Raw genomic sequence first — 13,758 nt, 5'->3', positions numbered from 1 at the left:
ACTATTGGTTTAGGATTAGATTTTTACTACTATCTTTATTTAGGTTTTCCTTTTCATTAAAATCTCCCTTTTCTTTAGAATCTTCCTTTTCTTTAAAGTTTCCTTTTTCTTTAAAATCTTCTTTTTCTTTAATATCTTCTTTTAAGCTTAAACTAGCTATTTTAAAAATATTATTTATTATATTAATATCCCTATAACATTCTTATAACAACAGTATATTATTTAAATTTAAAGGTTTAAAAACTATAGTAAAGGTTTTATTCTATATATTTTTAAAGGTAGAAAAAAGGATTTAAATTTATAATTAAGTATTTTAATTAATAATAAATTTAAATATTTTATTTTAAATTTAAAACTATTAATTAAAATAAAAAATTATATTAACTATTTTTTAATTCTTTTTTTTAAAATATTTAATAAACTTAAGTATATTATTTTTAACTAGCTTTAAGTTTTAACCTATAATAAGCTTATAATAACTTAGTTTATTCTTTAAATAGTTAATTTAAATATAATAATCTGTAATAAAGCCTTCCCCTAATTCCTTAAAGTTATAAAAAGTTATAAAAGCTAAGGTAAAAGCAGTTTTAAAATATTTTAACTATTTGATTTAAATAGTTTTTTTTAAAAAATGCTTAATAGTTATATTAATAAATAGGGTAGCCTGTTTAATCTAAAACTATTGCCTTACTAGCATATTTTATATTAAATTAAATTTTTTACTTAATATAATATAAAACTTAAATAACTAAATTAAGGTTAAAGCTTTTTTAGTGTAAATTAATATTAAAGTGCAGTAAACTATAAAAAATAAGTATTATAATTTATAATTTAGGGCAGGAATTACTTAGTATTTATTAAGGAATTTTTTTATAAACTTCCTATACATACTACTAAAATAGTTAGTATATTTTTTAGTAATAGGTATAGCTGTTTTAGGAAAGGGGCTTGGTACTTTTATAGTTTTTTAAATTTTTTACTAATAAGTAATGTTATTCTTTTTACTTTAAATAAAAAGTTTTATTAGCTTATTTTATATATTTTTATTAAATATAATAAAAACCTTTTTTAGGTTTAAAGTAAGTTTATATTAATTAAAAATCTGTTTTACTAACTGGGTTATAGGCTTATAGTTATTTTAATTCCCTTAAATTACTTTTATAACTTTAATTTTAATTTTTAAATTAACTTTTTAGAATAAATATCTTTAATAATAGGCTTTAAACACTATTATTAACTTTACTTAAACATAATAATTCAGGTTATTTAATAAAAATCTAGTATAATATTATACTATAGCTAATAAAAAGTAATTATTAGAGATTTTAAATTTTTTAGCTTATTTTTAAAAATAAGTTAATTTTGCTTTATTTAAGTTATTATTTTATATTAATTTTTATAAAAATCTATTATAGTAAAAAAGATATTTATATTTAGCTAACTTATTCTTAATAATATTTTTAATAAATAATAACTCTTTATTTAAACTATTATTCTCTACATTACTATTAATACTAAACTATATATTTTAAACTAAAAACTATAACTAAGTTCTATTATACTTTTACTTATAAAAGGTTAAAAACTTATATACTGCCTTTATATAATAGCTAGTAATTAAGCAATTTTATTAATTTAATACCTAAAAAAATTTGTTATCTAAATTAAACTCTTTTAATCCTATTAGCTTAATAGCTCTCTTATATACATTTAGTTTAATTTATAAAGCTAGATTAATAAATTTCACATAGCGCTTTTTTAAAATTAAAAGCTTTATACTTTTAAGCATAAATAGGAACTTTTTCCTATTATCTTCCTTAGCTTTCTCTTAAAACTTTAAAAACTTTATAGCCTACTTAAAAACTTAGTTAAATCTGCCTTTTTAAGCTAATAAGGCAGTATAAAACTTTATATTTAAAGCCTTATAAGTTAATCTATATTACTATACTACCCTAATAAATATAATTAATTAATACTTAGACTTTTTATTTATATATTAAATATATTTCTTAATTTAAGCTTAGGGTATAAATTTATTTAAATTTTATTCTTTTAAAAAGTATTTAAAATTTTTAATCCCTTTTTATAACTTAGCTTTATTAGTACTACTATTAAATTAATCTTAAATACTAAAACTAATCTTGCTAATATATTTATCTAGGTTTCTAAATTTAGAGTATTTAAAAAAGGGTATAAGTAAAGCTTTTTTAACTTAAACCTTTATTAGCAAAGGGATATTATTTTAATTTATAGCACCTTCTATTTTAATATTAGTTTTTAATAATAGTTATAATAAAATAAATAAAATAGCTAAGCTTAACTTAAACATTTTATAACAGCTAATTTTTAATAATTTTTAATACTTTAGTTAAATTACTTAAAAATATTTAAAAAATAAAAGTTTAATTATTAATAATAATAATAGCTATAAATTATTATCTATAATTAGTTATATACTTTAAGTTTAATAGCTTTTTAAAAAGAAAACTAGTAGTTATAATTTAGCTATTATAATATTACCCTCAGCTTAAAAAAGCCCTTATAAATAAAAAAACACTTTAAACTAATAGTTTAAAAGCTTAATAATCTTTAAAAAAAAGTTATTATAATTATAATTTAAATATAAAGTTAGTAATTAAAAAAAAAAAAGTAATAATAATTAGTAGGAGTTTTAAAGTTTTAAAAGTAGCAGCTTAGGTTAATAAACTATAAATATTTAACTTTTTAACTTTTATTATTATTATTTTTTTTTAAAATAAATAAATTAAATAAAAAAACTATTTAAAAGCTTTAAATTATAAAAGTTTTTAATAAGTAAATATAAAATTTAAGTTTAAAATATAAAATTTTGTTTTATTATATAAAGGTATTATTAGATAATATATATATAAATATTATCTAAATTAAGTAACTTATATAGCTTTAATAGCTTTTATTGTTTATACCTTTTTTTTTTAAAGTTAAAACCCATTAACCTTTTATTTCTCTTTACTTTTACTAGTAAAAAAAGCTTTACTCCTATTTATATTAAAATCTTCTTAAGGGCTTTATAATATATAATTTTAGATTTATTACTTTACCTTTATTTATTATTTTACTCTTTTTTAAATTAGTTTATAGAGTTTTCTTTTTTTTTAGAATTTCTTAGGCTAGTTATAGTTTCTTTAAATTAAGTAGCTTTAATTAATATAGCTTTAAACTATTTACATATACCTTCCTTTTTTTTTAATTATTAAATATTAAATTAGTAATATAAACAGTTACTTTTAAGGCTATATTAATAACTTTCTAAGGACTTATTTATTTTAATTAAAAAGCTTTAGCCCTTTTTTTATTATTTAGATTAGTTAAATATCTAGTTCTAAAGCTTTACACCTTTAAATTTCTTATCTCTAAAACCTTTTCCTAAACCAGCTTATCTACTTTAAATATCCTTAGTAGCTGCTTAAAAGTATTCTTAATAGCTATATTTATTAGTATTTTTTAGTACTCTAACTATATTAAATCTATTTTATTTATCTATATATATATTAAAACATTTTAATCTAATATTTAATTTTTAATTAGCTGTATAATAGCCTAGTGTTAAGAGTTTAAGCCTAAGTTTAATAGTTTAGCTTTTCTTTTAATTAGCTAGCCTAGTATAATTTTAGCTAGAGTGTACTTTAACTTTCTAGTTAGGTGGTTATTAACATCCGCTATAATTACTAGTAAAGCTATTAACTATAAATCTAATTAATTATATAAATAATTATAAGTTTAAAGTTTAAAACCTTTTTTAACTATTTTCACTGTAAACTTTGCTTTTTTTAATAATAAAAGGTTATATATAGGCTTATATAATAGCTTAAAGTTATATAAAGAGAAAAAGTTTTAAACTTAATTATTATAAAAATAAAACATATTATTAGAATATACCTATTTTAAAAATCTAAATATTTTAATAATTAGTTTCTAAAGTTTTATAGTTTTTAAAACTATTAGCTATATATAAGCTGTTTTTATAATAAACCCTTTAAAGTAATTAATAATAATATAAAAGTAAGTAAATTTGTTTATTTTTATTAATATGATCTTGTTTAAAAAGTTAGTTTTTATAAGATCCTATAGCCTTAAGGCAATTATAGGGATTAAACCTATTTAAACTAGATTTTTTAAGCTTTAAAACTAGTAGATAATATACCTATTAATATAAGCCACCACATCTACATACTTTATAGGCTACTATATTTTTCTATATAGGTTATAAATTATTAATACAGCTATAAAGTATTTATAATAGTTATAAGTGTATTTCAGTACTACTAGTACCTTTTCTTTTATCACACACACAGCATATACTCCTAAGCCTTTATAGAACTTTAGAACCTTATTAACTAGTTTAAAATTTACTACTTCCCTTTTCACCTTTTTTCTTACTAGTTCAAGTTCATCCTTTAATATTTTATTCCTACTTATTAAATAGAAAATAATTTTACTATACCATTTAAAGCTTATATATATTATATCTATTACTATACTTTAAATTACTAAAAAAGTAATATAAAGTAGATGTATAAATAATATTTAAATCTATCTTTTAAATAGTACCTTTATTTAATTAAAGTAAAATAGTATAAATACCTAGTTATTTTTTATATTAAAGGGAAGCGGATTTATAATTATACCCTTTAATTTAAATAATTTATTTACTATTTATATTACCTAGGTTGTATTTAGTTAATATATAAAGTGTAGGTTATAAGTGGTAATAGTATTTAATTAAAAGGTAATTTAGCCTATTAGTTTGCTTTTAATTATTAAGGTAAACAATATATTTAAATAATCTATATAAACAATTATTAGAAACTGTAATAGAAAGATATATTTTTTTAATTCTTAAAAAGCTTTAATAACTTTTAAGGTTTCTTTTTCTTTAATAGTATATTAAGTTTTAGTATTTAAAAGCTAAAATAATATAAAAGCTACTATATGTATATTTTTAACTATTTAGTTTATTATTTTTATATTTATTAAAAGGTTAATAAGCTAAAATAAAACTGCTTTAATTATTAAGTTTAAGGTATTTATATTAATATAAAATTACTTATCTTTATTTAAAGCAGTGTTAATAATATTTTATACTTTATAATATATATTTAAAAATGTGTTAGTATATTTTTAAGTTTATATAAAATCTAGTTAATTCTACTATTATATTTAATAGGATTCTCTATTTTTAAAGGTTATTTTAAAAACCTAGTTAGTATATACTATCTTTAATACTTAAGTTAGTAATACTTTGTTTAAGATAAACTTTTTTAAATATAGTAAAAGCTATAAAAAGGTTTTTAATTCCTTTTATAATTTTAAATAGTTTTTAGGCTAAGCTTAATAGTAAAACTTATTTTAGTGCTTATATATTAGCCTTACCACTTTAGCACTTAATTTAAAGCTTAAAATAGTAATTTAAATTGTAAATAATACTGTTTTTAATAGTTTTAAGCTAATTTTTTTAAACTTCAATTAAGGGAAATAGTGTAAATATAAAAAGGAAAATAAATTATTAAATAACTTAGCTAATACTATATAATTATTAACAAACTTATTAAATAAAGTATAAAGATAAGGTATATATTTTACTAGAGAGGGAAATTCTAGTCCTTTATATCCTGGAACTATTAGCCATAGCCTAAAAATAATATTACTTAAGGTGTAGTAAGTATAGCTTGTTTTAGCTATATTTTATAGTATTTAGTTTATAAAGTATTGTATATAAAGAGTTATAATGGCTGCTTTATATTTATTATTTAAAGTAATTATTATTTTATAATATTTATAAGCTGTATTTTTTTAAAAGAAAACTTTATAGTTTAACTAAAGGATATTTTTAAATATATAATCCCAGTTATAGTTTAGCTATTAAAGTAAAAGAGTAGTACTATTTATTAGCTTATAATTATAAACGGCCTAAAAAGTATTTCCCTTAAATAGGAATTTAAAGTATATTACTTATAGGCTAATAGTAAGCTATATTTAACTAGCTTTTTCTAGCTTAAAATAAAATTTTAATATAAACCTCCTCTGCTTTTAAAAGTAAAAGGGCTGCCTTAAACAGTAAAGCAAAATATTTAATAATAACTCTACAGTATAAGCAACAAAATCAGTTATTTAAACTTTTTTTAACAATATAGTAAAATAATTTTACTATATATAAGCTAATCTTTAAACTAAATCCTCCTATTATAATATATTCACTATATTTTTAATCTTTATCCTAGTATTTTTAAATTAGTAGTTTATTATTAACTATTTTTTTTAATAGTAGTTTTTAATAAAAGCGCCTTTATATATCTTAGTTTAAATAAAGTTTTTAAAATATTAGCTTATATAATAGCTTTTCTATTATTGCTTTAATTAAGTTTTAAATATTCTTTTCTCTCTTTAAGCTTTATTTCTTTATTAAAATTGTAATACTTATTATTAAGTTTTTTTTTAATTATTAAGCCTTACTTAAAAAAATATTAAAGCCTTATTAGCTTTAATCTTAACTATTTAATATAAATAAAGTCTTTTTTTTATTATTATAAATACTTATTTACTAAATCTATAAAGCTAAAATTCCCTTTTATTTTTCTAATTCTTTAATATTTTTAAAAATAAAGGCTAAAGCTATAATTCCTTTATTATCATTTACCTAAATTAATTTAAACTACTTAATTTTAAATAATTAATTAACTAAGTATAAATCTAATATATTATACGCTTTTTTCTAATTAGTATTAATAAATCCTATTAAATAAAATAAAAATTAAGCTATAATAATAGTTTTAGCTTTTAATAAAACTAAAAGTAATAATACTTTTTTACTTAAAATTAAACTTTTTAACTATAATAAGTTAATAATATTAACTATTTCTATAAAACAAACATACTTAAAAATACTTTACTCTTATTTTATTTTATTTATTAATAAAACTTTAAAAAGCTAAAGGTTATTTATTAATTTTTTACTTTTTAACTCTTAAGCTAAAACTAAACCTTCTTAGCTTTTTAACAGTTTATATTTTTTCTATACTCCATTAGCTTAACTAATTCTATATTTTTTAATAAAGCTATTAAACTTTTATTTCCGCTAAAACTTAAAGTGGGGTTTTTTTTATTTAAAAAATCCAGGTTTAAGTTTAAAAAAAAGCTTTTATTTTTAAAATTAAGCTTCCTATTTAAATTTAAATTGCTAACTTTTTAATTAAGCATTATTAATTAAAAAAATTTAACTTTACTTTCCATTTTAAACTAACCCTTCACTATAAGTATATTTTTATCATAATTTATAACAGCATAATTCCACTACAGCTAAGTTTTTTTTAATATTATATTATAAATATTATTATTGCCTATAATATATATACAGCATATAGTAAAAATTCTTTTAATTATAATAAAAATATTAGTATAATAATAAATAAGTGTAACTAAGTTATTAGCTAACTTAAAGTATATCTTCTTTTTAACCTTTCTTATTTTTAAATTTAAGCATTAAATTATTTTTAAACTAATTAGCTTACCTAAAAAGTTATTATTTACTATTAAACAACTTATTTTAACACCAGCAATATATCCTTTTATAAACTTAAAGGTAAATATCTTTACCTTAAATAGTAATTAATTTTAGTAAATAAGCTTACCAGCCATGCTAACTACTTTTTTTTTACCTCTTTTAATACTATTAGAATAACCTTATCAGCTATTTATTTATAATTCTAGTTTATATATTATCTATATATATAATTAAAAAAACTAGTTTAAAAGTTAAGCTATACTTAATTTAACTTTTATATTATATAAAATTAACTTTATACTAAATTAGTTCTTTTCATATCCAGCCATCCCTTAAATAAAAACCATCTCTTTATAGCCCTTCTTCTAGCTCTTTTCAGCTATAGCCTTTTTAAAAGCCTTTTTTATTTATAAAAAAGTTTCTTTTCTCTTCCAGGCTTTTAAATTAGCATTTCTTATTAGGTAAAGAGAATTTATACGCCTTATTCTCTTAAGCACTAGCAAAATAATTAAGCACTAAAAGTTATACATATAATTATCATCTCTAAAAAAAGCTTTAGTTTTAATCTGCTTATTCTTAACAGCTAATAACTATAATTCGCCTTTTTCTTTTATTTAAACCTCCCATACATTTAAAACTCTATTTAAATTTTTACTAATTACATCCTTTACTAATAACATTTTTATTTATATCTTTATAACTTAACTATAAATAATATACCTAATTAAATACAAGTTATTTAAAATAAACTTTTTAATTTATATTTTTTAAATAATCTCGTTAATATAGCTTAATAATTACTAAAAGTAAAAGCACATTTAAATTCTATAGCCCTTATTACCATAGTTATAATAAGTTTATATAAAACTTTTACTTCTAAACTAGTTATAAGTATTACCATAACCTCTCCAGCTACTATACATAAATCTACAACCAGTATAGCTTTTACATCTATTCTGCTCAGCTTAGCTATAATAGTAAAAGAAAATATATAGCTTATTAATAAGTTATGCATTTTTTTAACTTTAAACATTTTAATTATAAAGCAGTTCTTACTCCTACTAAACTACCTAATTATACCCTTAATTTAAAAAGGTATATACTAGCAGAATATAAAGCGTTATTTATATTTATACTATTTAATTCTATATTAACTTTATTATATTTACTATTTATATTATTATTTAATTTTAATTTATTAAAGCTTTATTTATTATACTATTTTTTAAAAATAAATTAGCTTTAATATTTAAAAAAAGGTAATAATTAATAATATATTAATATATATTATTAAAAAAGTATAATTTAAATAAAAAGTTACTACTTTTTATTTTTTTATTTATATATAAGCAATTTATAACTAACTTTTATATATAATAGCCTTTATTATAAAGTTTAATTCCTTTAAAACTAAACAGGTATAAGAATAATCTCTAAATTAACTTGTAAAATTACTCTTCCTTATATTAATATAATAGCTTAGTAGTATAGTAAATATACTTAGGAATAGTTTTAAACAGCTTTTAGCTAAAAATATATACTTAAATGCTAATGCTTTAGTTTAAATTAAAGGTTTTTAATTAAAACTATATAATAAAAAGGTTTTTTACTTTAAGCTATATTTTCTTTTTTTAGCTAAGCTTTAAATATTATTATATATAAGTATTTTCCTTTAAACTTAAATAAAAAGCTGTATTTATTTCTTAAGTTTAAAAAAACTTATTTTTAAAAGTAATATATTAGTTATATAACTTAATATTTTTAATATACTTTTTTAGGCTTTTATTTAATAGGCTAGAAAAGAAATTAGTAAAAAAAAGTAATATTTTAATTTTTAAAATTAGCAGTTTATAAAAGAATAAAAATAAATTGTTTAAGTTTAAATAATACCTTAATTCCTTTTTTAAAAAAAAGTTATAAAATTTTTAAGTTAAATTACTTAGTTTTAATAATAAAATAAGCAAAATATCTCTTAAAACTAAACTAACTATTTTAATTAATAGTAATAATATCTTTAACAAATAATACTATAAAACTTAATAATAGTAGTTTTATTATATTAATATATATTAAAGGTATAAATTTGTTTTTTTTAATTTAAATTATAAGCTTTTTCTTAATTTATTTACTTTTTTTCTAAAAGCTATATTTAAAAGTAAGTATTAAGAGGAGTAAGTATATAGGTAACTAAGGAAAGTATTAAAGGTTTGTTGTTTTTTAATTTCTAAAGCCGGATTAAGAAGGGATTTTCTAAAATCTGCTAAATAGTTTAACTCTTTAGTATAGTTTAATATAGTTATAACTAATAAAGGAGTAGGGGGAAATAAGTATAAAGATTTTAATAGGATAGGTATTTTAATGGCTAAACGATTGTGTAAGGTTACTGTAATATTGTTTTTAACAACCTTTTTAGCCTAATTTAACTGTTTTTCTGCTTAGTTTTAGCTGGCTTATAATAAGTAATTTTAATTCTAGGATTATATAATTTAAAAAAAATAATAGTATTCTCTTTTGCTTAATCCTAATAGAACCTTTATATAACTTTTAAGCTTAATTAGGGAGAAATAATGCACTGTATTATAGTGCGTATAGACTCTTAATACAGGTATGTGTATTGTAAAAAGATTAGCTATGGATCCCGGACTTAAAAAATTGCCTATTTAGGCTTAAACGCGCCCCATCGCCACTACCCGCTACCACACCTCCCAAACGAAGGTAGAGAGGCCCATGGTCCATGGTTGACTTGGTCCGTGCCCCCCTTCTGCTTCACTCGCCTCTCTGTGTCTGTGCAGGCTCGTCAATCAACGACGCCTGATTGACCCGTGCCCCAATTTGAAGTCCTCACCAACTTCTCATCCACAACACCTCACCACCACCACACCCGAACCCGGTCAACCAGCAGCCACAATGTCATACCCAACTCTGGCCCCCTTTGTCGTCAAGAGGCCCTGGCTGCACAGTGCCCTCAAGCCTCTGGCCAACTGGTACGCCAATGCCTCTGGCTACCGACAGCTCGGTCTCCGGTACGTTGCTCTCGCCCATATGTGCAATTGACGCGCCTCCCGTCTTGTCTCATTCTGTACCCACTGCTAAACCCTCTCGCTTCTGTCCAGTGCCGACGACCTCATCCCTGAGGAGAGTCCCGAGGTCCAAGCTGCTCTCAGGCGTCTAGCCGACAAGGAGCGCTACGACCGCATCTTCCGCATCCGCCGCGCCGTCCAGTGCAGCATCTCCCACAAGCTGCTGCCCAAGCAGGAGTGGACCAAGCCCGAGGAAGACACACCGTACCTCGTGCCTGTCATCAAGCTCATCGAGGCCGAGATGAAGGAGAAGGACGCCCTCGACACCCTGACCGTCCACAAGAGCCACTAGACGACCGTGTTGGTCATTGGGGTGATATTGTGATTAGTAGGGCCTGAGCCTGGGCCTGGACTTGGGACAGCACCGGCGCAACAAGGTCGAAGGATGGGGGAAATGGGTCAATCAGGACTCTGTACCAATACGGCACCTACATGGACATGCCGAGATATCATGACGCAATAGACGGAAACGGTTCTTAGACACCCTCTTTGCCTTGGTCGAAGGCGTGAAGCCAGCTCTGATGTGATCTGTTGGGGATCCAAGAAGTCGGAGTATTGATCGAATGTGTTTGGGAGCCCGCATATAATCAAGATCAGATGTCCCACTCACGGAGCCATTGGACGCAGGTACAAGTGACAATCTCATGTTGCATTGAAGATATCTGCCATATTCACAAGATTTACTCGTCCTCTAGCATTTCTATTTTCAACCTGCCAGAGGTTCAACTCAAAAGCCGGCAGAGCCACAACCCTTCTTCAGCACAAGCAAGGCACTGCACAGGTTAATCTAGGGTCCAAATTGGCTGAGGAAGGGCCAAGAGATGCAGACTCATCCCCTTCGCACCTTCAGACCGTAGCTACACACGCAACCTTCAATGACTCCCAGCAACACCATGAAACAGAAGCATTTCTCTACCTTGTCCTCGCCCAACATTTCATATTACCAGGCCCAATTAAGGACGCACGTCCAGCTGGCTGGTTTCTTGTCTGCTCGTCAGTCTCGCTCCCCGTACGAGCTCTCTTTGGATCGAGGTGTCACCCTTGATTATAACTGTTGCTGTGTCAACTTCAAGGAAAGCCCAGCCACGCATGTGCCGATTTGAATTTCATTGGACCTTGGAGTAAGTTGAGAGAGCAAGGGAGGAACAAGATGTCTTGTGTGCGTAGACAGTGCTTTCACATGTCTCCTAGAGTCAAAAGAGGTGTTGAAGAAATTACATTCTAGCTGATCATGGTTATGTCACTCCTATCAATATGGCTTTGGGCCATAATTTTTCCGAAAGCCTCCTCGCTTTCCTGGGTAAACTTAATATCCTTTCCCTTGTCCACAGCACGTTTTACCCAATGCTGCAGGTGACAATGGTGGCCATCTTTGGGATAGTCGCAATAACACATCACCGTATCCCCCGACGGGTCATAGGCCTCATACGATACGATCGGCATATTGGCAAACGTGGTTGGCTTGTTCACCGCAACAGCATACAACGGGAGCGTGTAATATGCCTTCCTCGCTGGTGACCAACCTTGGATACGGCGTACCCTCGTGAGTTTGTGTATGCCCTCCGGCATGGCGCCCCTCCCCATCATCTCCTGTTTCTCGATCTTGTTTCTGAGCCGCGGTGGCGGTTCCCGGAGCTCCTTGTTTTCGCCGCCGCCCGGCTGGGACGGCATGAGGGCCGGGTTGAGCACGAAGCACAACTTGACTTCGTGGCCGGGCATCTTGCAGTAATCGCATATCAAGTCCGGCTCCTCCTCCTCCTCTTCTCCGTTCTTCTTGCCCTTCTTCTTTTTAGGCTGGTTCTTCAGCTCTGGATGAAGCACAAAGCACTCGTCGATGCTGTGTCCACTCTTTTTGCAGTGCTTGCATGTCGCGCTCTCCTCTTTGTTTTGCTGCTTGGTCTTCTTTAGCTCTGGGTGGAGCACGAAGCACTCGTCGATGCTGTGTCCACTCTTTTTGCAGTGCTTGCATGTCACGCTCTGCTCTTGTTTCTTCTTGGGCTGGTTCTTGAGCTCCGGGTTAAGCAGGAAGCACTCGGCGGCTGTATGCCCATTCTTTTTACAATGTTGGCATACAGTCTTCGCGCCCGTCTTCGTCGACGGTTGCTGCTGTGAGCCTTTGGGCTGGGATTTGAGGGATGGGTTTAATATGAAGCATTCCGACTTGGTATGTCCGGGCTTCTTACAATGTGTACATGTGGTCTGCTGCTGTGGCTTTTCCTTCTGCTGGGTCTTTTGGGATTGTTTCAGCGACCGACACTATAGATTTTCAAATTAGCTATCAATGAAAGAAGTGATGATTACCATTTGAACGGAGCAGTGTAATTCGGGAAATAGCGCGCCTTTGCTCCAAGCATCTCGTGAACTGCGAACACGAGATGCAGCTTGTAAGATGTTTTTGTGCAGTGGATGCTTGGGAATTGCTTACTTGAGGTGCTTCATGGCCAACTTTTCCGCATACTTGGCACGATGTGCCCTTCGATGTCTTTGGTCGTATCATTAGGCTCAAGTCGTGAATTTGGTATTGTGTGTCTTTAATTCGAAGTCAATGCTATCCTGTCCAATTCATCAAGCCCATTGACTGATGTTCCGCACGGGGAGACCCATCCTTATATGACCTTTAGCTAATGCTTGCCATGCCGTGGCACCAAGCATTGTCCACGCGGTAGAACAATTCAGCATTGTGTATCAAAGTCTTAGAAACCCTTTCTTCACCACGGCTGGGCTGGGCTGGACCGGTGATAGTCAAAGGACTCACAAATCAAGAGACATCAGCTGCCTTTGTCCGTGTGCTAAGAATTGATGGGTCACACTTTGCTCTGCGCCACGAGACCCGCACCGGCAGAAGAGTCCACTAGCCTGGCAGACCGAAGGACTAAAATATATCCAACTCGTTCCAACTCGTTAGCAAATAGACAGGCTGAGGTCGACTTAGTTGAGAATATCTTGACACGCACATCGCACCGGCCTCGAATACCATACAATTGGCGCAGCCTCGAAAATAAGTGGTGAAGTTATAGGTATATATTAGTTCTGTCTCACAGTGGAGCCAGTCTACACCACACTGGCTCCTGATGATGCCCCCCTATATGTTCAAGAGCCTACTCAACATGCAGACCAATTCGGCCCACGCTCTGTTTA

The 13,758-nt window shown here is 26.5% G+C and overlaps 4 protein-coding genes across 4 annotated transcripts; 2 read left to right on the top strand and 2 right to left on the bottom strand.

Annotated features, from left to right (window-relative positions):
• Positions 1 to 10,447: 10,447 nt before the first annotated feature.
• On the top strand, positions 10,448 to 10,912 carry J7T55_002289 (uncharacterized protein; the record flags this gene model as incomplete). The annotated part of the gene is made up of 2 exons (XM_053132823.1): positions 10,448 to 10,563; positions 10,654 to 10,912. The coding sequence occupies 2 exons, from the start codon at positions 10,448 to 10,450 to the stop codon at positions 10,910 to 10,912; spliced, it is 375 nt and encodes a 124-aa protein (XP_052989260.1).
• Positions 10,913 to 10,925: 13 nt separating this feature from the next.
• Positions 10,926 to 11,266, bottom strand: J7T55_002288 (uncharacterized protein; the record flags this gene model as incomplete). The annotated part of the gene is made up of 2 exons (XM_053132822.1): positions 10,926 to 11,048; positions 11,105 to 11,266. 2 exons carry the CDS (start codon positions 11,264 to 11,266, stop codon positions 10,926 to 10,928), a joined length of 285 nt encoding a protein of 94 aa, XP_052989259.1.
• A 247-nt stretch (positions 11,267 to 11,513) lies between these two features.
• J7T55_002287 (uncharacterized protein) lies at positions 11,514 to 11,723 on the top strand (the record flags this gene model as incomplete). Its single annotated transcript, XM_053132821.1, has 1 exon — positions 11,514 to 11,723. One exon carries the CDS (start codon positions 11,514 to 11,516, stop codon positions 11,721 to 11,723), a length of 210 nt encoding a protein of 69 aa, XP_052989258.1.
• A 118-nt stretch (positions 11,724 to 11,841) lies between these two features.
• J7T55_002286 (uncharacterized protein) lies at positions 11,842 to 13,117 on the bottom strand (the record flags this gene model as incomplete). Its single annotated transcript, XM_053132820.1, has 2 exons — positions 11,842 to 12,876; positions 13,046 to 13,117. 2 exons carry the CDS (start codon positions 13,115 to 13,117, stop codon positions 11,842 to 11,844), a joined length of 1,107 nt encoding a protein of 368 aa, XP_052989257.1.
• Between the last annotated feature and the right edge of the window lie 641 nt (positions 13,118 to 13,758).

This window comes from Diaporthe amygdali (genome assembly GCF_026229845.1).
Source record: "Diaporthe amygdali strain CAA958 chromosome Unknown NODE_33_length_508711_cov_65_296071, whole genome shotgun sequence".
Classification (NCBI taxonomy): Eukaryota; Fungi; Ascomycota; class Sordariomycetes; order Diaporthales; family Diaporthaceae; genus Diaporthe; species Diaporthe amygdali.
This window is presented reverse-complemented; position numbering and strand designations above follow the sequence as displayed.